Source organism: Lonchura striata, chromosome 5, assembly GCF_050655825.1.
Source record: "Lonchura striata isolate lonStrDom1 chromosome 5, ASM5065582v1, whole genome shotgun sequence".
NCBI lineage: Eukaryota > Metazoa > Chordata > Aves > Passeriformes > Estrildidae > Lonchura > Lonchura striata.
Genome location: NC_140707.1, coordinates 17970263 through 17994055, shown reverse-complemented (window position 1 = coordinate 17994055; position 23793 = coordinate 17970263). Strand labels below are relative to the sequence as shown.

Genomic DNA, 23793 nt, shown 5'->3' with positions numbered 1-23793 from the left:
GGCTGAAACTGGCTGTGAGAAGTTACTCAAGCTGTATGAACAAGGTGAATGATCAGGAAGTATTGCCTCTTTTGTCCCTTTTTTCCTCCTAGCAGAAACTAACATTAAAATAGCTCTTTTCTCGTTTCAACAGGATACTGTAAGTGAAGACTTGCTTTCTGATTTTTCCTAGAAGTTATACAAATGAAACAGCACAACTGTTCTGACCAGTTAAAACAAATAGGTAATCCACAGAAATACAACCACTTGTGTTACAAACAAGGAAGTGTAACCTGTGAACAAAGCAACATTCTGTTGTATCACATCAGCTGAATCAAAGAGATCTTAAGAGAGTTTAAATTTGGGGTTAGAACTAAGAGTCAGACTTCCAAACTGATTTTATCTTTTTCAAGTGAAATTTTGGAGTGAAATCTGCAGTGAAATTTTAACATTTCAAATAACTTTAAACATTTTTTTGTAGAGATTGTTTCAAAAATCTGAGGTATTCTATGCATGTGTTTCTTTAACACCTGAATTACCTGTAATACACCTGACCCCAGGAAGACTGGCTAGATGGAAAGAGGCTTGATTTGAGATAAAGCATTTTTCCACTTCTGAGTAGAAAGCCCTGTCATGCTCTCCCAGGACATAGTGCTCAATTAATATCCAGTTCTCACTGGATATTAAAAGAGGCAAAGATTTCCGGATGCCTTAAATTTTGGCTTTTATATATTTCAGATTCTGTGCTGCTTTAGTGTGTAGCTCTGAGCTTCATATTAAGTGATGGTAAGATCTCTTCACAAGTAGTTAGATAATACAATTCCTTCTCTAACTGGGGACCAAGGATAGCCTATACAAGTTTCAGGCCCAAGAGCATAAACAATGTGGACTAAAGAGAGAAAACAAGAAGGATGGGACTTTGTCACTACAGGACACGTGAAGGCACGACGCGAGCTGCTGTTACTGCAAAGGTGAAAAAGAGGAGGTTTATTTTCTGACTCCAGCATTTATATTTTTCCAAAGGTGACAGTGGATTGGAGGGTGAATGTGCCACCTCTCCAAAGACATTGGACAAACTACTAGTAACTCAAGTTTCTCTGCCTCTATGGAGGAATGCAAAGCAATAGGTTGTTTACAGAAAGTTGTGTAAGAAAGTTCTCTACAAGAATGTAAACTCAGAAGGATTTAGAAAATCTTAAGAATCAGGGCAACAGGACTTCATAACCTGAAGTTATAATTGGACAATTAACTCCAACATGCTAACATCCCAAACCTTAGACAAGTGTGAGACCTTGTGAGCGGTTGTCCATTTTGTGACCATTTTGGTTTACCTTGGGTGCAGCCCTGGCTGGGCTCTTGAGCTGCCCAAGGTGGATCCATTTAATAAAAACCTACTTTATTCTTTAGCTCTGTCTAGGGTCTGTTCTATGTCAGCCTTCTCAAGGCATCATTGCTAGCAGGATCACGTTACAGATGATTATCCACTGTATTCCAGGGAAAAGCAAGGACACATAAGACCCCCAGGCAGTACCTCACCTGATGAGATCCAGGGGCTGCTCTTTGTAGAAGCGCAGGAAGCGGGCCCACTCCATGTAGAGCGTGTACCGCTCGCTGTCACAGTTCGGGTCACTCGCCTTCTTCCAGTACTGGCACTGAGAGCAAAGCACAACAAGGGAACACACCTCAGCCCCACGTACTGCATCCAAAGAGACAAACAGGAGTGGTGCTACACCCCTCTTAAGACTGTGGTGTTGGTCATTGTCAGGTATCTCAACTGTCAAATACTATGAAAAATTTGGAACTTTGTCGCTGTCGCTGTTGAGGCAGGGATGGGAATGAAGGGACTCCATCTTCAGAGGGCAAAGAATGATCTTTATTCAAAAGTACCTCTCTCTTTTATAGAGAACGTGAATATTAATTCCATTGGTCTTAAAGTAAAAACATTTCACCTGATTGGTGCGCTGGACTTAGGTCAGTGTGGCAGAACTTATCTATAAACAATATGGACAGAAAGCAAGATAACAGATTGTTTATATCCCTCTCTAAGGACTTCTTCCCAGGCTTTTCTCTTAGAGAAATCTTTCTCTTTCTCTCTCTGACTGAACTGAGAATATCCACAAACACTTTCCTACAAATTACACAGTGTAAAATAACCACAGTTTCTGACAGCTTTTGCATTTTTATCTTGTGCCCCAGAACTCCACTTCTAGAAATATTTGGCTGTGTCGATTATTCATTTTGTGATCATGGTTCTCCTTTTTTCCGAATGTCTCTCAATCACAAAGAAAAGCATGAAAAATGGTTTCTAAATAGGAAGCAACCAATAGAAGTTCAAGTAACCTAAAGTTTGCATTTTGAAAATATTCTGAAAGATTAAATAATTATTTTTAGACAAAGATTTTTGAGTCTGTCTCTCAAGTTTTAGAATATTTTCATAAGATTTGTTAGCATTTAAAGTAGGTTGTAGTTGTATAGAAGAGATTCTTACTTTTTACTGCCTGTGGTTTTGGTAATCCCAACAGTACAAAGAACCTCCCAGCCTACACTAGCATTCTAGATCCTAATCAGCCAAACTTTCCTCCTGAAAACCTAAGGAACATCCATATGCTAATTTTTGTTTTCTAAGGAAAATAAAACATTTTCAAACATTTAAAAATATAAATCTATATACAATATTTAATAATGTCTTATGGTAGAATTCAGAGATATAAATAAGCAACTTAAGTTCACTAAAGCATAGTGACATCTGAAATAACCTTGAAAAACACAGAATTTTAAGATTTAAGTAAAAAATTAATCACAATTTAGGAGGAAAAAATTTTAAAGCTAAAAACCCACGTAAAACACTGTAACCCATCTCTCTCTTGTTTTCTCCATGGAGTTTCAGGACTAAATCCACACATATCATATTAAAAACTGACCTTACAGCAAAGCCAAACATAGTATTTACTATCCTTACCACATTAGCAGTATTCAGTATTTGCACCCAAAGGTCACTGGGAGATGGACAAGTCACCATCCCACACTGAAGTGGCAGGGTTCAGGCAACTTATCTGACTTCAGTCCCAAAACTGTGTGATGCCAAGAGTTTTTCTGTAACTGCAGGTAGTGTGCAGTACTGTGTAACTACAGCATGTGTGTGTGCACACCCTATGCACACACATTAATGAAGGTATTCATCTACAGTAGAGATTAATTCCTTGTTATAATCTAAGGTACTACTGTGTGGTCCGTGCAATCAACATTACAGCAACATCATGGAGTAAGTCTCTAAAGAAATGATGTGACTGACACATATTCTAAAAACTCATCCATAGGAAGAAACATTTCAGCACATAAAAGCCAAATAGTAGGACTGACAGGTATGTCTTGTGTTATAAAACAGAATCAATTACTGGGACAAATTGAAAGGTTTGTGTATATTTTCATATCTCCTGGAACAGCAAATGTCACAGTAGGTAAAAGAGTGCAAACACTGGGAAATGCTCAAGGGAGCAAAAAGCTGAAATACTTACATCATGAAGAGGATATGCAGCTGTATAGGTGCCATTGTTTAGCAGTCTCTTAATCCCAAATTTTTTCTTCCCTTCTTCTGTTCCATATGGGCAACGTGTAAGAATATAATTAACCTGAGATACAAGAATGAGAATTTCAGACCTTTCCTATTCTAAGGCCATTTAATAGAAATCTATAATAGATGTGAACTGTGTATAATCTGCAAGAACAACATGCAAGAATAAAAGGTATTTCTTCAGAAGGCCTTATCTCATACAAGAATACTGGGGGCACAGATGCCTTGTAGACATCCAGAAGATCGGTTCCAACAATTATTCTGTATTTCTAAGAAAGATGCACAGGTACCCAGGCCTCTCTGTACCTCAGTTACCATGGTTTCTATACTCACTCCTGTAAATCTACATGTAACCAAAAGCAGCCAGATTCACATACGTACTATTCTGTTTCTCATGGAAGGTGAGAAGAAAGTGCTCTCATCATTGATGAGGTACAGCTCCTGCTTGTCCTTGCTGAACGGTGCCGTGAAATAATCCGGCTCAGGGTGCATCACCTTCTCAGGCAGCCTCAGTGGGAAAAGCACACAGTCCAGGGGGTTCTCCACCATGGGGGGAATGTCATTTTCCCTGATGGGAACTTTAATGTTCAGTACTTCTGCATATGTGATCAGAACCTCCCATGGCGCATGGATCTTCACAAAAAAAATCTTTCCATCTTCAGATTCCTGCTCCAGAAAAGTTAAATCAGACATTTGACCAAACTGTGTTTTATTGCAAGATTTATGGGAATATATTTCATATAAAAGGTATTGTCTTTTACGTATTTTTAAGGGATTTAAAAATCAAGTAGGAGGGAATAGAAGGACCTTCTGTGTGTGTGTATATATATATATTTACTGAAAACCTTATCTGAGTGGTTGGCTGTTCATAAAAATAACCTTTGCACTCCTATAAGCTCACAAAGGCTTTTCAAACTATATTCATCTCATACACTGAAGCATGAAAAATTCTAATTACACTAGAAACACATAGAATAATCTTGTCATAAACTTCATGTAACATGCATGTTCTTCTAGTGCTGCTCTGCATTCACAGTAGAAGCTGGCAATCAGAAGGGTTTTTAATATTGCTCAGTGAATTCCCAGCCTATGGATGTTACAGTCTGAACTTCATCAAGGGTTATTTTACTCAACTCAGCCTCTGGCATGCTGACTCCATCAATCAAAATCACAGGTCTCCGGTTATTACTGCAAACAGTACCACTAATCAAACACCCTCAAGGTTACAGGGTCCTTCCTTATACTTACAACATCCAGTGGGCACAACTAATCCATTCTCTGCCTTCCAAACTTGTTATCATTGTTAGGTTGGATTAAAATCAGCTGTAAGCAGACTTCCCATTTATGTGGCTATAAACCAAATTACAGCTATTTTGCATTCTTGTTATGAAAGCAAAAACCAAAGCTTCCTCTTGAATCAAAATTATTCTGCTTCGACAATTCTTATCAATGAATCAGGAAAAAGCACTCAAATTAACCTTGTTTCCCCTAAATTAGTCACACTGCACTGAAATCCACTAGTATAATTTATAATTTTTCTCAGAGAAAGTGTTTTATTAATTTCCAGGTCCTATTATTTTTGGTCCTATTTTTTCTTTTTTTTTACCTTCTTGTCTTCTGTTTCTAGCTCCAAACCAGCCTTTTGCAGGTTGCTCTCAAATTCTTTTCTCCTTTCCTGAAGAGAAACAAAGACATTTCAGTACCTGATGAAGTTAGCAACTAATTGATCACTCAATGACTCACTGGGTTTCACTTCTCTCAGCTGCCCTGATGACAACCCCTTAAGGCTATGTGACCTTCTCAAAGCAAGCTGACAAAAACCAGCCCATACACAGAGGCCACTTGCTAGTGAGGGCCAGCTTTGTGGTGGGAGCCCACCAGGAACTGCACTGACTGGCCACAGGGCACCCACTGGGTAGGAAAAGGCTTTTTCTGGACTTTCTGGGTCATCAGAGAAGCAACTGAGCACTTCTGACTTCAGGGGGCTGGTGTGTGGGGTGTGTTCAAGTTTAGCTGTATTTCCAAGAGAAAGATGGAAAGAAAAATTCTGGAAGCTTACAGCTTCTGAGTGCTTACAGCTTCATCCATTTACCTCATCTATTTATTTTGTATATTTAGTTACACGATGATGCCTGATACAGACATTCAAGTACTGATTACAGGCAATTCAAACAGTATTTCACAAACATCACCGATAAGAACCAACAAATCACTGCATGTGCTTAGCTTGCATAAAGTAAGCATGGACTTCATGCAGAGATAACAAACCTGCCCACGGCTGTGTGTGGTGGCTGCATGACTTGTGTGAGCTTGATATTCTTGAACTCTTTTTTTTTGCGAAGTAATTCCTAAGTTGTGTCTTTAGGTAAGAACATTTTCCTCCTCTCCCTCTCTGTATAATTTTTGCTCTTATTGAGAGACTGTATTAATTTCCTCTTAATTATACAAAATTTGCTGAACTGCCAGAATAACAATAAATTAAGCCAACTATTAAGCCCTACTCTCTTTAAAATGAACAAGCTAGACCTCAAATTTATTTCTAGCTAAACTCTGCCATGCTGTCTAATATGTCTACTATTGAAAAGTCTTAAAATATAGCTTTCAAACATCTTAAAAAACCCCAAAACATGATAGTTTTCACCCAGTTTTCTTTTCCTGCATGTCAGTGAGGACTGCCATTTCTACATTTCAGTTTGCATAACCTACTCAGGCAAATGAGTGCAAACTGAAGAATAGCTTTCCAAGCCCTCAGATGTTTTCCTGTGTTAGTGGCCACCCATTTTTATGTCACATCTGATTTTGCCAAGTATTACTAGACACTGGACTATATAAACTTATGAATATGATTAACTCCTGAGTTCTAGCACATGCTGGGGGCAAAAGCAATTCCATGCACTATTTTTCCTACAAACCTGCCTAAATGCAACTGTATAAACATGTCAGAAAACTCTGGTTTGCTGACATGATAATCAGATAGAGAACACCACAACTAAAAGGTGATTTAAGAATGTATGTTAAGATGCTATAGAAAGGTCATTTAAGAATCTATGTTAAGATGCTACAGAAAAGCTGACATTCAAGCATAATACCCAAAGCTAAATGCTACTCTATATCACTTTTTCTCCTAACAAAGCAGACTGGTGTGCATTCTTTCTCCAGCAGACACTGGAAGAGAGCCAAGCAAGTCAGGTCAGAGGCTTCTGCCACCAGACAGCAGCCAGCTTCTCTCCAGCTGTGCAGCTCCAGCACAGACAGAGCCAAAGGGTCTGGCACCATCTTACTTATCTTTCCTTGCAATACACTTAGTGTGACCAACTGCAGTGCTCTAATAGAAATTATGCTCTTTTTACTACCTTGCTTTTCTCCAATAAGCCCCCTCCTGAAACCTATGAAATGTACTATACTTTCCAGTTAATGGGAAAAATATTTTTAAAATGAAATCAATCTGCTGGGAAAAAAAAAATCCTCTCCCTTTTCTTGTCAAATACTGGATTTCTTCATGTCACCACCAAAAGCTTAAAATGAACAAAACCCATCCTTGGACCAGAGCTGGTTGTTTTTAATGTGTACTTACAATTTTAAGCTTACTGCTCCAAACCTAATAAACTATCCCTGGTACCTATATTTCTGACTCTGCTTTAGATGCCAATCTGCAAAGAGGCACGAGGGAAGCTCTGTAAGTCATCATATCCAGCATATTATGTGGCTATCTCACATAATGTGGGATAAGCACAGACTAACTTTATCATCTAACATGTGCTGGGCTGTAATGAACCATCTCACTAAGATTAAAGTCCAAAGTCCAGCAGTACTATTATGCCCAGCAATACTATTATAAACACTGCATAATCAGGTACCTAGGGAAGAGAGATAACTTCTCTAAACCCAATTGTGATAACAATGCTGTTACAACAATGGGTAACAGTGCAGGTCCAACTCTGGTGGGTCCAGTCTGACTCAGCATAATCTGTGATTCTTTAACTCTATGAATTACTGGTCCTGCACAAGATGCTCCAAGAGGCACACTGTGTGCCTAAAAGTGTTGTGTAAATGCATCTTGAACTCTGTCAGGCTTGGTGCTGTGACCACTGTCCTAGAGAGCCTGTTCCAGTGCCCCTGGGTAAAAAAACTTTAGTTCCTAATACACAACCTAAACCTCCCCTGACTCAGCTTCTTGCCATTCCTTTGAGTCCTGTCACTCACTGGTCTTTGCTTCCAGTCAACATAATAGTGGAGTTACTTTGCACAGTCCTAATGCTCCGTAGCTCTTGTGAAGAAATAGACTTATGGACAATAAGGAGTATGTTGTGGTCATACATCAATACTTTGTTAGATATTTTTATAAATTCTATTTATTTTTTTATGTTCATATGGTGGTGAAACACTTCCACATGCGCTAGAGGCTTTAAGGAATAATATTGTCTCAAAAAATTGTAATCCTAATTTTTATTCAGAGACCATTGTGGTTTGGATCTATTCATGTAGCTTATAGCTGAAGGCAAGTTCAAAACAGCATTCCAGTTGAAGTTGGAATGTATCTGGGAATATCAAAAAAGTTAAAAGTTTTTCTGCATGAAGCTAAGAGAGAAGATGAAAACTCTGTCTCTTACATCTGTATTAGGGATATGCTGAAACACAAAGAAGTTATTTATCCCATTCTTAGAAATGCAGAATAAAATTCCTAGTCTCTCATCCTTGAGACTAGGAAACAAAACCCTTTGTCACAACTGTTCTCCTCATATAAACACTTCTATTCTTAGCTGTTCCATTTCACTGCATCATTGTACTGCCATAAAACAAACATTTCTTTCTATGACAACTGTACAATAGCAAGTACAGTGTATACCAGACAAACTCCAGAGTTCATCAATATTTAAATCTTGTTACCACAAAGACAATAGCACAGCACTTGTATGCTAAGAAGTCTGCACTAATTTATGGACATACTAATTGCATAAAGGTCTATGGTGAACATAATTGTAGGGCATATGCAACATGAAAACTGTGCAAAAAAATTGGTATCTCCATGACTGTTTGTCCAGTGACCACAGAGTTTATCTACATGGCCCCTGACATCCCTCCATGAGGCCATAAACTGTTTTGCAAGGAACAGACATACACAGAAATAAATATCACAAGACTTAATGTGGATGCTTAGGCCTTCTGAAAGACAGAGATATTCTCCTAGGAAGAGCATTTTTATGTCAAAGAGGAAGGACAATATTAGCTACTAACACTTGGGCTTTTTCCCATGTGAGTCCTTCAGTCAATAATGACACTCAAGGACACAGACTCTGGTCTGGCAAAGATTCCTACTACCCCCTAATGAGAAGGGGGCAATAAACCAGTGAGAAGGAAACTGCTGCACACACCATGAGTGAGTGCCTGGACTGATCATCTGACTCATCTTCCTTCCCACCCAAAACATAACCTAAATAGTATTCACTTCTCCCCTCATTTTAAATAATTCAAATATGACTAATGGAAAAGTTTAAGAGCTGCTTTGACAAGTTTTGTATGGGTGTCTTTCTTCTCCCTCCATTGAGTGGCCTTCTCTTCCTTTTTGAAATGCATTTTGCTTCAGGGGAGAAGAAAGCATCTAGCTAGGACTACAGCCTGACAAAGAGTCAGGGTGAGTTTGAAAATGTATGCTTGTATATAAACCTATGGTACCACAATAACCCAAGAAAATCTTTAGAATGTGGCTAGCTGAGCAAAGCTGACTGAGATGCTTAATCTGGGAAAAGCATCAAACAGTGACATGACAAATATTTGGATTTTTTAACATAATAAGAGTAGGATAGTGGGGCTGTGTTCTATGCTGGATTGTATTTGGATGCAAGGACAGGCAGCAGAAGTTCTTAATGAAAACAGTATTTTCTTCATAAAAGTATGAAAGCAATATGCAATTTTTTTAACAGCCTAATCTTTCAGTATTTTTCCAAAGGAAATTTGAATTTTTAATTAGGAAATACTTCAGTATTACAAGATAAAGATTTTAACTGTTCTTTGTTTCAAAGACCAATAGTTTTGATCATGATTTTGTCATAAGCATTGGTGTAAGTAGTTTTTTTCAGATATCCTTATCTTTCAGAAACATATGATTACTTGAGAATGTAATTTTTAGTGTCTCTCTCCTTTTTAAATTTTTTTAACATGAATAAACTTTTGAATTATATATTAGAGAGACTAGTTTGTAAATGTAACCTTTCTTGACTCTGAAAGAAGGTAGCAAATACAGAGAAAAAACAAATTTAAATCCTTATTTTTTTTAATATTGTGCTTTATATAAAATTTGTCATCTTGACTGCCTTTCATTATACTGGATTTTTTATATAACTTGAATTTATGTTAGGCAAGTGAGACCTCATGTGTCAGTGTGAGCATGTAACAAACAGTTGTCATTAACTGATTCCATCTGACTAATACTACCATTCAGGCAACTGGGTCTTGCTGGCAAGTTCAAGGATAATCACTAAGTGGCATTTTAGAGAAAGTTTGATTTTGTGCTCTGTTACATAGGAGAGCTCTTATCAAAGCCACTTTAAATACTCTTCTAGAAGAATGAACACACATATGTAGACAGTGGGTCAAACACAGGGAAAAGCTCCAGGAGAACATGCTGTGTTTGTGTTACTCAGAGTATATTTTAAGAAAAGAGTCTCAAAAGTATTAAACGAAAACTGCATTAAGTCTTGGAGCTAAGAATCTATTTCTCCTCTAACTATAGCCAAAGGGTATGAAAAATTAGTCATTGTTAAATCTCGTTTGGATGAAGTCTGCATATTTAGAAGAACAGTCCTCCTTCATTTGAAAGTGCTTACAGGTGCAAGTATTTACAGATATTTCTCCAAAGTCTTAGCTGGACAGTTAAATGAAGAAGCAAAATAATTTGGATTACTTTGCTCCATTGTATAATATATTGCTCAGCATAAGTAATGAAGAGTGATCAATTCAATAAACATAGACACAAGAATCTAATAAAATGGATCCTGACAAACAACAGTAAATTACACAGAAATGTTCATATATGGAATAGCTATAGATTTTTTAGGCAAATTCTATTCCAGATGAGTCTAGTGATCTGAAAGATTTAGTAACTGATAGTCATCTTATTACAAATAAAAATTAAGAAGACTTCAAAAAGAAAAACTTACCAACTTTTTTTCCCATTCCTTATTAAGATCATCCACATAGGAGAGAACAAAATCAATTCTCCTGACACCATCCCTGAAGAAAATAGAATCTTTGCTTTGATGTCTTTTATCAATCTGTAGAAGATACAGGCATATGAATATAAAAAAACAAGCACTGCTGTTTCTCTAAAATACCACAAAAGGCAAAGAAGTTCCCCCACATTGCCACAGTTCTTCAGCTTTACAGATGAAGATATATCTGGGCAAGTTTTACCAAGGAATACATCTAGTTTAAGTGATTTCAAAATTAACTGCATATATCCACAAGCATTACAAGTAAATAACTGGTACAGAAAAAAAATATATATGTTAGTGTAGCAATACTTGTGAATACTTGAAGCAGGTAGCAAAATGTAAATTCCATGCATTTTCCTCTACATAACAAGATTCACTAAATCAATCACCACAGAGACATATGTCCCAGCAATGACCACACAAATATAGCTCACAAAAATACAGGGGGGATGTTTCAACATTGAGTATTTACTTTCATGGGGAAAAATACACCTAATAAAAGATATCAATGTAACAGTGTAATTAGTATTCCAATTGATCTATTAAAGGTAATATTTTAATTTACCAACATGCCAGAATGTCCTAATAACAACATCCACCTTTTTCACTAGTAGGCCAGAGTAATTAATGTTAGGCAAATAAAAGCCTGTAACCCCACTCTCCTAGGGAAGTTATATCATTAGGTAATATTGTTTGTTATCATATCAATATTCAGCTCTATCAAATCACATACAAGACACAGCAAAGTGGTTTCCATGGGAGTGAATATTCTAGTTTAAATGTAACTCTGTGCTGAGAAAGGTTGTTGTTACTTTTTCAACCACACATATCAGCCAAAGTGTATTTGCATAGGGCTGAATTGGGGTTTTATTTTATTAGAGTAGGAACAAAGCAGAGTACTATGTCTCTGTCTTTTCCCTCTCATGCCATGCAAGGATGCATGTGCTCCCTGAGAAAGCACAGGATATTTATTTGTAACTGTGACCCTTGCTCCCAGTTAACAAAAGGCAGCACACAGTGAAGCATGTTATTTCTGCAGCATCCAAGCCACTTGCATGATCACTGCTTTACCCTGAGCCGTCGCTTCAGGAACAGATTATACTTCCTTCCACTCTGCTGGAATAACCAACAAGGAGTCAGCAGGCCCACTGCTCCTCCCCAAGAGCCAACAATACACCCCAACCACAGTGAGCAAGAAATCCATGTCCTTTAAAGCCAGGAAAAGCCTCCAAACATCAGAAAAACACAAGCATCCACAAATAATATGATTATCATGTCTTTTTTAGTAAAAGCAAAGCTGGGCTGGAATCCGTTTGGGCAGCAAAAATGTTTTAAGACAATGACTTATTATAGAATACTACTTGCTATCATTTGGGTACTTCAGCAGATTTTAAAAATAGTAAAAAAGTGGTTTTGAGTGTAGAGCAAAGGTACCAAAGCACTGGCTCATGCATAGTGCATGCATGTTTCTGTAATGCTCATGTTTGGTGGGACCAACTGGGACATAAAACGACAAATAGCAATCATTCCAGAGCTGACAAAACTACAAGCAATAATATCCACATAATTCACGTATTTATCTTTAAATAGGCTAAATTAAATAAAAATAATTGAAAATCCTGCTGGTGCACAACTTTATGCATCTCCATTAGACGCACTAGTAACTGCTGAAATTAGACACTTGAAGCAGCCATCCATTAACGAGAACTCCTGTGTTCTGATCCTAGCCCTTGGGGAGGTACAAAACACTGCTGCAAATCAATGCAGCACAAAAAAAACTAAAGGAGATTATTTCCTGAAAATGCTGCCATCCGTTCTTTGCCCTTCCTCTTCAGCAAATCTGTTAAGGTTTTTTGTTGTTGATCTTCTTGAGAAATAGTTACAGCAGATCAATTAGACTACTTCATATGGCTGAAATCAGGACAGCTACCTCAGAAATGCTTTTGCTTCCAAATGCAGCACATCATCTTCCATTATTAAATGGTTCACAAAAATCATGGAATCCAAGAGCAGAAAAGAAAAGGCATTTTTCTACTATATTTTGTACTTAGAGATATAGGTCTTTCTTAGCAAATATAATTGCGACTACATGCAAACTGCAAGTTCAGATTCTAAGTTAATGAAGTTAAAACAGTGCATAGAACCAATGCCAACATCTATATAAAATCAACAGTTCTGTGATTATTCAGCATTACAGTAAGTAAACCCCAAACTTACAATGTTAGCAATTGTCCCAATCCCTGATTAAAAAAAGACAGTGACTTCACAAGCACAGAAATTGTTCTAGTGCACTAAATTCGTATACACAAAGAATTAAAATTATAATCAATATTTACTTAAAAAAAGCTCCTGCCAAAAGAGCACCCCAAATTGTTTGGGTTGCATAGTTACAATTAGATTATTCAATACAATTGAAGAAGTATTTTATCTTTACTGCCATCAAAATTTGGGCATTTTCTAGGATGTATCAGAATCCTCAGTAATTTAAGGTCTGACTATCAATTTAAGAAGATGCAGTAGTCATTGTTGGATCTGCTTTTAGAAGGGTTATACTTATCATTTCTTTCTCCTTCTGGAGATTATCCTTTGAGACACAGGATTATTCATTGTGGATAGTGACAGGCCTGCTTATTAACCCATAAATTATTCCTTTCCATTTTGCTGCATTTGGATTTCACAAGGAGAACAAGCTCAGTCTTGCACATTCACACAGGTTTGTGCATACATGTGTGCCTACAAATTTAATGTATGCAAAAAGTTTGTAATTTGCATTGATTCTATCAGTGAATCATTAAACATTTGTACATCTTATTTCTTAACAGCTCTTTCCAGAATGGAATAAATGCAATTAGTGATCCTCAACAACCTGTAGTCATTAAATGAAGGTACACCTCATCACAGAAAATATTATGAAATGTTTTTTGCCTATAATACAAGTAACCAAATTAAAGCTTCCCAACACAGTACAGATAGCAAGTTGAAGCTTTTTACTAATTAAGTTACGCCCAATGAGGAACTACAGAAGAGATGGAGCCTTGAGGCATATGGTGAAAACTCAAGAAGCAGCAACCACAAGTTATAACAGGAGAAATTCCTACTGGAGGAGAAGCTGTGGTTGAGTGGGAATGGGTACAACAGAGTGTACTGCAAAATCTCCATCCTCAGAGATAACACAGCCTGATTATCCTAGGCCAGGACTGATCTGCACTGACTGTGCAACCTGATCTACGTTTGAAGCCAGCACAGCCTTGAGTAGGGGGCCAGCCATCCAGAGGTCCTTCCAATCCAAGTTCACATCCAGAGGTCCTTCCAATCCAAGTTCACTCTAGGATTCTATGCAATCACATTACTGCAGACATTCAGCATTTACCAAGGCTTTCAAAATGTCGAATAAATCTATCAACTACAAAGCAAGTTACAAAACCCACCTGTTCCAAACACAAATAACGTCTTCCTGTTATCCTGTACTGCTTTCCAGACTCATTAGCCTAGTTATCTCTCTAAGAACTGTGACCACTCAGCTTGTGGACATGTGCTAATTGAAAGCTATAATGGTCTATCATGAAGAGATAAACTTTCTTTTCATGTGGCGTAAGTGCAAACTAACAGGATTCATACTGTATTATATCGATAGTTATAGTTATTCTATATTTGATGATTTCTCTCTAGACACCCAGCAGAGGCTGGGCTATTGGACCACATCCAACCACACAACCCTCCAAGTACCCAGGCTTGCAATACTCACCTCACAGTCGCAAGCCCTGCAGTAGGAAACCCTGGCTCAAAGGACAGGTGACAGGAGAGGGCAAGATGGCAGCAAGAAAACAAAGCACAGCTCAAGGTGAAGAGCCCATGGTCCGTTCTGCCCAGACGGGCTCGGGCACGGTGTGTAAATGCTGGCTGGCAACCAGATCCACCCAGACTTGCCATTCCGTGCTGCTGAGGAGTCCTTGGCCCCCTCCACAGGTGCCTCTGAGACACTTCTCCATGCCAAGGCAAACAGTGGGCACAGGGAGCTGGGGAGGGAAGCCCTGCTGGAAGTGGCAGTAACCACCACTGGCACAGAGAGAGCTCCGGAGGAACGACTGCGGCTGAAGCTGAGCCTGCTCAGCATCTCCGTGCCTCACCTGGCACACTGACAGTGACCCAAAACACAAATATGCTTTGCGGATTATACCTGAATTATTTACTCCTGTATGTTTTTATGGGACTGTGAGGGACTTCTATTTCTGGTTATCCACCCAACAGGAAATGTAGCCTTTCAGGTCACTTACACAGCTCTCAGCTTGGCAGGAGCTTCCTCCAAATACACTCTGCTAATAAATATCCCAGCCCTCTCCATGTCCACACCTCAACTTGTCCTAGAGCAATACTTTTCAGATTATTAGTCAGTCAGAACACTGCAAGTTCTTTATGTTCAGAAACACCGTTCCCAAATCCAGTGCCTCACACCTCAAGGTTTCCCAAGTGTCCAACCCCACAGAGCAGGGACTGCAGGTTTGCAGGTTGACTGAGCACCCTTTTCCCTTCTGCTTTTTGTATCTTGTATTTTTTTTTTTTTTGTGGGAAGGTGGTTTAGAGCAGCATTTTCAGTAACCAAGCAGAGATGGAGGAACCCATTAGCTTCATTAATTACAGCAGAGGGAAACACTTCGGGCTGTGACTAACAAGAAAGACTATATGTTACATTAATACCATGAAATGGTTTTTATGATCCTCCATCGGCATACCATTCAATTAGTTTATCATAGTCATACATTACCAGGCAAAAAAATCTACCTGAAACTACAACATTAAACTGATTTATAACATTTTGCTGGCTTAAAAGATACAGTCTGCAAACACAATATTTATTTTATTAACTGCATACCTTTGATAATCACACAGCAAATTAAACGTAAAACAGACACTATAAAAACCCCAAGGAACTACATTAAAATGCAACTAGGTAATTTATGAATTAGCAATCTACAGCAGGAAAGCTTTCCGAATACAAAAATGGACAAAAATATAAGGTTTGAAAGCTGAATCAAAATACAAGAAATGTCTCCATAACTGAAAGGGTAGGAAACATTAAATAGCTTAAAAACAAAGTTATCACCTTCACTTAGATCTCCAGTTTACATGGGATATTTCTATACTCCTCCTTTTCACTGAATTAAAACATGCTACAGGAAAACCACATGGATTTAAGTGCTGCTACACTAAATATAAATATATATATATTTATAACTTACACATAACTTTATAAATATATATCTAAATAATATAAATGTTCCTGGAAATACATTTACAGAACACACACAAATATGCAGGTAACTCCTGAAAAGCAAAACGGCATATTTCTTTTCCCACTTTACCAGAGACCCTTTCCATGAAGTTCTCATCATTATTCTTCCCTGAAGGAATCTATGCAACTGAAGAGCTTACTCACTTTGAAGACATGTATTAACAACACTCTTAACACCACCCATCCCAATTTCCAGTTTTACTTCATGCAGGCTATAAGGTTGCACACAAAACTATAACCTTTCCCATTCCAAGAAACACAAAATCCCATGTATTTCTTGTAGCTGAAACTTGCAAGCTGCTTTTTTCACCTTCACTCTGTTTCAATTCTGAACCACATTAAAATCTGAAAGCTTGAAAACATGCATTTCAAAGCAGTTTAAGACACCAAGATATTTGCACTGAAATATAAATGCACATAAAAAGCCTCTCAGGATAAAAGAATACATTAAACAAGAACAGAACCAAGAAAAATAAAAAGTAAGCTAGGAGAGCATACATGTTAATGGAAGACACCAGAGCCCAAAGTGAGCAAGCAGACAGTTTTAATACACCTCAGCATGTACTTCTTCAGTTATTTTAAATTACTCTTTAACTTTTTCTCAAAAAACAATAATGATTATTTTAAGTTTTGTGATATATTTGAGAATTTATATAGTTATCTTGTCTGTGAATTTCAGTAAGTGACTATCCTGAGCCTTTCCTTATTATTTACTACAATCAAAAAAAAGAGGCAACATATTTCAAATGATGTCAGTGTTTGTTTCTTGCTCTTTAAAACATTTTAAAGTATCATGCTGACTCACAGAACCCTCAGGCCATCATGATAAAAAGGAATCCCACACTGTTAATAACACCAGAGTCAGAATACATCCCATATCCCATCAAACCAAAACAATGATAAAAAAGCAAACTTTCCAGTTTTCTCCACCAATCTCAACTTTTCAATTTTTTCCATTATCCTTTTGATTTATTTGAATTTATCTCTTAAGTCATCTCTAGGAATAAATGCAAAACCATGTTCATTTTTATCAACTAGAAAAAATTGGTTTTAGAAGGATGGCATCCTTGAAACTGGAAAATTTTCTGGTGAGGGACGTTTTGGCATACTGTAATAGGAGACGCCACACAAATTCATGCAAGGAAGCATGAATACTTCTTACTGCTTACCACTTGATGCTCAGGGATGAGTAAAGTAGTCTCAGTGCTGTTTAGGCCCTGCCAGTGGCATCACGGGAAAAACAACGTCGTTAGCGATGATGCAAAGGCTAATTCAGATTTAAAAGTAAAGGCTAATTCAGAAGAAACAGTGTAGTTCCTGCTGTAAGCTGCTGAAAAGCTCTTCTGAGTGATACTTGTATTTTCAGTCGAGATAGAGCTTACACAAACCTCTATTCTGCAGAGCAGGTTGGTCTCTAGCCTACAGTACCAACTTTTACATGGTCCATACTGATTTTTAAGCAGTAATAATTACAACTTTTGCTAAGAGTTAAACAGTATTTCTCATAATTTCCTTTAGAAGAAATACAGTCTAAACAAGTTGGTACAGATTTATAAACTGGTGAAGGACAACTGTTAATAGTATTCTTATTTCTTTTGATCCCAAAGAGAGAAAATGTACACAGCATAGATGACTGGGCATTTGGAAAAAAATGTGCTGCTCCTTACCTGGCTATTTTTTAACTACAAACTGCAATTATACAGTGTACACTGAAGGGAAACAAATGCAGTGAGACGAATCCTTAAACTCACAGTGCAGACAAGGTAAATTGGTACCAGTAATTGCAGTTATACCTAATGAGATCAGCGAGGGCTTCCCAGCTTCCAGTTCTGATCCACACCCAGCGAGGCCCTGCCCTAATTTTAATTGTACAAAATCTGGGTGCTGTTTTCCTGTAAGTCAGTGTGGAGGCTGCTACAACAGCCTCAGGGCAGGATCCACACAGGAATGACAGACAGAACACCCAGAGCAGATCCTCTGCTGAGCACAGCCATCCTGCACACACGGCCAGCAGCTCTCTGGCTCCTGCCACCCCTGTGGCCTTGCAGCAGCGATGGGTTTTGAGATCAGGTGCTGCTATTGGAATCCATATCCAATTTCTCCATATCCAATTCTGTTAGCCAGTATCTTACCACACTTTTGTCTTGCTTTTGTGTGCTTTGAATACAAACCACAGATTTAAAAAGTGCAACCAAACAGTGCAAGTCCATTATGAAAACGCAATAGCTCCCAGTGGAATTAAATTAACTTTCAATAGAAGAATACTAACAGAATTTTATTATTACTGTATCATTTACTGGTTTAGAGATGTAAAATTTCAGAAAGTTTATTACCCCAAATCCAATTTTCATAAATTACTGTTTTATCATTTTTTAAATAATACTTTTCACTTTTAATACAGTTTTTCTTGAGAGAAATCACTGAGGTCCATTCCTGTCCTGGTTACACATCAAGTAATAAATGCACACATCTTTACATTCTTTTTGAATGATGCCATGTCTGGATATTTGCTTATCTAAATAAGTCAGAAATATCCTCTTCAGAATGCAGTAAAATAAACAGATCAATCTGTTTTTTGGCAAGGGATCCCCCTGAGAAATAGTGCAAATATAAATAGCTGCACTGTGCTCTTACCATAAGGTAGTCTGAACTGGGTTTAAAGGTCCAATCCTCCTGTCACTGATCCTACTGGAAAAACCTGCACTTGAGTAAAGAACTAAGGGCTGAGACACTTAAGTAGGAAGTTCTTCTCCAATTATACACCATAAATACTTGCCATGGAAAGCACTGCACAAACTTGACACCGATGAAAGCACAGCCTTGCTTTTCAATGCTGCCCTACGGCTCCTGACCTCCCATTGCACACATTCCCCTCCAGCCACTCTGGTTCCCTTCCACCTGCTTTTATCCAGCTCTCCATCCCCTGCTCACCACCTCCTCCATGGCTGGATGGAATCCTGACCTCCCATTGCACACATTCCCCTCCAGCCACTCTGGTTCCCTTCCATCTGCTTTTATCCAGCTCTCCATCCCCTGCTCCTCCCACCCACTGCTCACCACCTCTAACCAGCATGGTTAGATGGAAATACAGGCTTTAGCCACCCTCTGGTCCTTACTGCCACACTGCTTCACTCAGAGACAGAATTTTACTACAGCTAGTGAAACACAAAGCTGGGAGGTGAAGACACAGCTGGCAAAGGCCTTTGTACTTTCCTGTGCATCCTGTTAAATGCTTTCCTGTTAGTCGTGGGATCTTACCCTGCTCCGTGTAACTGTCAGAAATTAATTAGCTCAAGTCATTAGGATTAACTATTTTTAAACTGGTGCTCATACCTTCTCCTGCACATTTCAAGCAGGAGGATAGGAACACACTGCTTTTTCATGATATGCCAAAGTCTGTGTACAGCACAAAGGAGCTCCAGCGTTGGTAACACATGACATGCAAAACAAGAATCAACTCAAATAATCCACCCAAATTTGCTGAGATGAAAACTGAGAAGGTTGGCAGTGTGGCAGCAGTGTTGAGCTGGTCCCTCTCACTCTGGAATCCACTCTCTTAAGTCTTTAATGCACTCTGGCTCTCCCCAAAAGAGCCCTCGTGTTTCTTTTAGACTTGGAAGAATTTTTTTACTTCTTTCTAGATTTTGAAACCAATTTGGTTATCTTTGCAACATTAACAATGGTATTTCATGTTTCTCTACTTGAAGATCCACAAGTCTGAATTGAAAAATGAACAAGTATGAGAAGTAATGTACAATGTGATGGTGTTTCTTCAGAAAAAGCACCTCAACCAATTAATTTGGAACACCTGCAGCACCTGCTGCTCTGAAAAATGACAACCTATGAGTCAAGTGGTAATTGTGGTAAAAATGCACTGCTTTAATAAATTTATCAATTTACTTCTGCTAACCTGGCTTAAATAAAGACAGCTTGTTCACAGATTTTCTCATTATCTAGTGACATTATGGAAAATCCTGATTAACAGGAATTTTTAATAAGTATTTTCTTGGTGTGAAATTAATGGAAAGGTAAAAATTTAATGTATAACTGTGCAAAATCAATTCAACTGTGCAAAATCTCTTTACAGGTAGAATAGGGCACAGTTCCTGCAATCTTACTCAGGCAGTAGTGCAATCTCCTGTCTTTTATGAGGCAGAGTCCACATGCATACCAAGAAAACATCTTACATTACTTTGTGCTTTTTAACTGGAATAACAAATAGCCCTCTGTATAGATGGACCTTTGCAGATGTTGATAAACTACAAACAGGGTGATTCAATTTTGCATAAAAGCTGTACTAATTTTACATTCATCGCACCTGAATGGCCTGAACTTTTACTATTAGAAAATGTAATACAAATTCAAATTTTTAACCTTTCCACCAATCTTGAAATAACTGAATGATCTTGTTTCCTCTTAGGCACAGGAACTCTATTTTGTCAGTGTATTTAGTCTTCATTTACTTAGTAACCTGAACTAATTACAATCCCTGAGCAGACACACCATCATGTATTTTTCTAGTGTGCTTCCTGCACAAATAGAAAGCACAGAGGGAAAAAAGTTTCTCAGGTTTTATTTCATTCATTTTCCAATTTGCTTGAAAGGATTTCAGAGGCATTGATGTATTTCTTGGAATAAGAACTCCATAAAGACTGATTCAGGTAGATTCTATGCAGGGATTCACTGAAGACAGTTGCCCATCCCTAACAGAAGTGGCTAAGTATTATTGATTTAACAAGGACAATTTGAAGCAGTCCCCATTGCAGCAATTATTTGAAAATACTCCCATTATATCCTTTTTTCTCCCCTTATCCAGTCTGCTGTTTGTGGAAAACATCTTGCCTCCCTGCATGACAAAGCATTTAGAAATTATTTATGCTGCAAGTCTTGGAATATGAAAAGCTGATGAAGTCCAAGTGATCTTATTTCTTTTGGTCCCATGGGAGATTCAAGAATAAGAAAAATGAGACTCAAGAAGAAGCAGTTTAAAAAAAAAATGGAAAAAATCCAAGGTGAAATAGGCAAGAATGCAAAATCATGAAGGACCAAATGCACCACTTATTGGTGCTCCAATGCTTTTTGAGTTCTGGACTTCATCCAACTTTTGCATATATGCTGGCAGGCTTAACTACAGACTGTTCTTCACTTTTTGCTTTACTTGCATCGTTCCTTATATCCAAATCACATATCCCTTTGCAGATTACAAAAGAAAGAAAGAAACAACCACTGAATTATGGGTGGGTAATGTTCCTGCTCTCCATATTAAAATCTAGATTTATTTTATCCCTCTTCTGTTGCTAAATCAACAATAAGGCCTTAGCTTTTTTCCTGTGCTGCTGAACAGAAGCTTACTGTTGCTGGATGTTATGTTTCTTCTCTTCTAAAATAAAAGACAGCCTAAGCATAATGAAGCAGTGACTGGAATGGAAGTTTGTTTCACTCTTTCCTAATGTTTTTTTAAATTAATTCCATTTCTGTTTTAAAATTACTTAACGTAGATTGGTTTAAGAATTCAAAATGTTCATATTTTTTAACTGCAGAAACATTATTAAGTGACAAGAAAATTACCAGCCTATCATAGAGGTAAAATTATTTAATAGGGAATTAAATAATTTTGCTACCTGTCAAGCCAAGAACAAAGCATATTGACCTGAGCTCAGAAGGGCCTTGGTGAAAGGAGGAGGAACCATGCTGGTATAGAAGGTTCTGCTGAATTCCTACAGAATGCATCAAGCATGTTAAAGGTAGCCTAGAAAATAACTGAGTGAAAAGAAATTCTTCCAGTTTAAACAGAAGACAACTGAAACTGTGACAACACATGAAGACAAAAGATTAACACTATATGAAAAAAAAAATCCCATAAATATGAGGGTCTATCTTACTATTGCAAATAATTAATAGAAGAACTTTTAAATATAGACTTAACCTGAATTCTAGGATATTAATCATCAAGAACTAAGCCTGTCATGACTGATAAGAGTGTGGGCAAGAAGATCAAGAGTAACTGTAACTTTATGTCTGGCTAATGCATGGAAAGCAAAAATGGGATAAATGACATGTTAAGGTTCATTGGGTAGGACAGGGCAAAGCACTGAAAAGTGCTAATTTAAATGTAAGCAAACATCAGATAAACACCTGATTTGCAGAAACAAACTAAGGCCAAACAAGCCGTCTAAGAGGGAACAATGAAAACAACAAAACAAAACCCCCAAGTTATCAACTACTTACTGATATTGCTAATATAACAATCACAATACTTTGTGACATTTAATAACAAAGTATAAAGAAAAATAATTATGTAAGGAAACATGTAAGCAGAGGATAAGAGAAAAGGCTGCATGAAGTTACCAAGGAGAGATTTTTGAGAGGATAACCACATAAATTTTTCCCAGACATGAATGTGCTGAAGATCAAAGCCTTCTCCTTTCCCACCCCATCATCAATTTTCCATCCTTCAAACAAGGTTGAAATCCCATTTCCCTACATATATGACACATGTTGCACTCTTTCTCCCATGCTTCCTGCCTTTTCACACGTCCTAAGTCAGGAATTGACTTTTTCCAAGCTTTGGTGAAATAGGTCATCTCCATCCACTCAGAGATTCTAGTAATTAGCTCAGGATCAGCTTAATCTTGGTATGATGGCCATTGTTCAGTGAAGCATTTGATATGGCCGTTCACCGAAAACTTTCCTGGAGAAAAAGATGCTTACAACTCCTACAACAGATTCAGAAGGGACTAGCATGAACATATGAACAAGTTTTAAAATGGAACTGGTAAATTTATTAAAACATTGGGATGATATGGCTGAATGTTCTAAGAAGACCAAGATCTGTGCAATCTAGGAAGCCCTTCTGAGTTCTTTGTGTGAACAACTCCAGATTTGGTCCTCAGAAGATGCTGAGGACATGTTTCACTTTTAAGAAACTCAGCAGAACAGCTGCAGTTTTTCAACACTCAATTCAACAGACATATTTTCTGATCAGTGCTCATGGCCAGTATGAGATGACAGAACAGCTGTTTCGTTTCCTATCTAAAACTTCCTGTCTTCCTCTAAGCATGTAACAACAATAAAGAAATCAGACAATAGGAATGAATATAAAATACCAATGTAAAGATGACATATTTTCAATATTCATTTTGAATCAGTTTCTCAACTGAATACTGGCCACACACTAATACCTCTTCAAGACATTGTGTACTGTACATATTAAGCAATGAAGCACTGAAAACATGTATAGCTGGTGATGCTTTCCATGTTGCACATAATGAGGTACTCTAGTTACTCAAATCTTAATTTGCTTTCTCATGACTCTTACTGCACTGTCACAAGGTTCCCAGAGCCATGTAACTCTAGTGTGCCTTGACTTCCCCAGCAAGCCAGCAATATGACACACAGCACAAAACAAACTACCTGGTTTGTGCAGGACCAGTGTGTTTTTCCAACTGTCAAAACATTTAAAGATCCTGTGATTCTCATTTCAAGACTGATACAGGGAACACCATTAAGCTCATACTGTTTTCTACCAGTGCTGTAGCACTAACACTGGTAAGTCTCTTCTGAGACTCAGTGAATGTCACGTCATATTCATGGCTTTGCTCTTTCAAAACAATACAGGAAGAAAGTTTTTACATGGATAAAAAGGAGGTACAAGACAATCTAATTAGATTTGAAAGCTAATTGTCTTTTTCACAACAACTATTCTTCCCTCTGACCAAGCAGTATGTTAACTAACACCATTC

General features: G+C 37.8%; 1 protein-coding gene across 14 annotated transcripts in view; it reads right to left on the bottom strand.

Moving 5' to 3' along the window:
* ANO5 (anoctamin 5) overlaps nucleotides 1-23793 on the bottom strand; it is a 59793-nt gene that overhangs the window by 22351 nt on the left and 13649 nt on the right. For 4 of the 14 annotated variants that reach the window (XM_085579875.1, XM_031505093.3, XM_031505094.3 and 1 more), the window contains 5 exons: nucleotides 10708-10821; nucleotides 5157-5225; nucleotides 3932-4216; nucleotides 3495-3608; nucleotides 1516-1631 (listed from right to left, as the gene is read on the bottom strand). In XM_085579875.1, coding sequence (XP_085436001.1) covers nucleotides 1516-1631; nucleotides 3495-3608; nucleotides 3932-4216; nucleotides 5157-5225; nucleotides 10708-10821 — 698 coding nt within the window. Of the gene's footprint in view, nucleotides 1-1515; nucleotides 1632-3494; nucleotides 3609-3931; nucleotides 4217-5156; nucleotides 5226-10707; nucleotides 10822-11832; nucleotides 11878-17220; nucleotides 17269-23793 lie in introns of all 14 variants that reach the window. The other 10 variants (XM_085579870.1, XM_031505089.3, XM_031505092.3 and 7 more) reach the window with 4 other exon arrangements.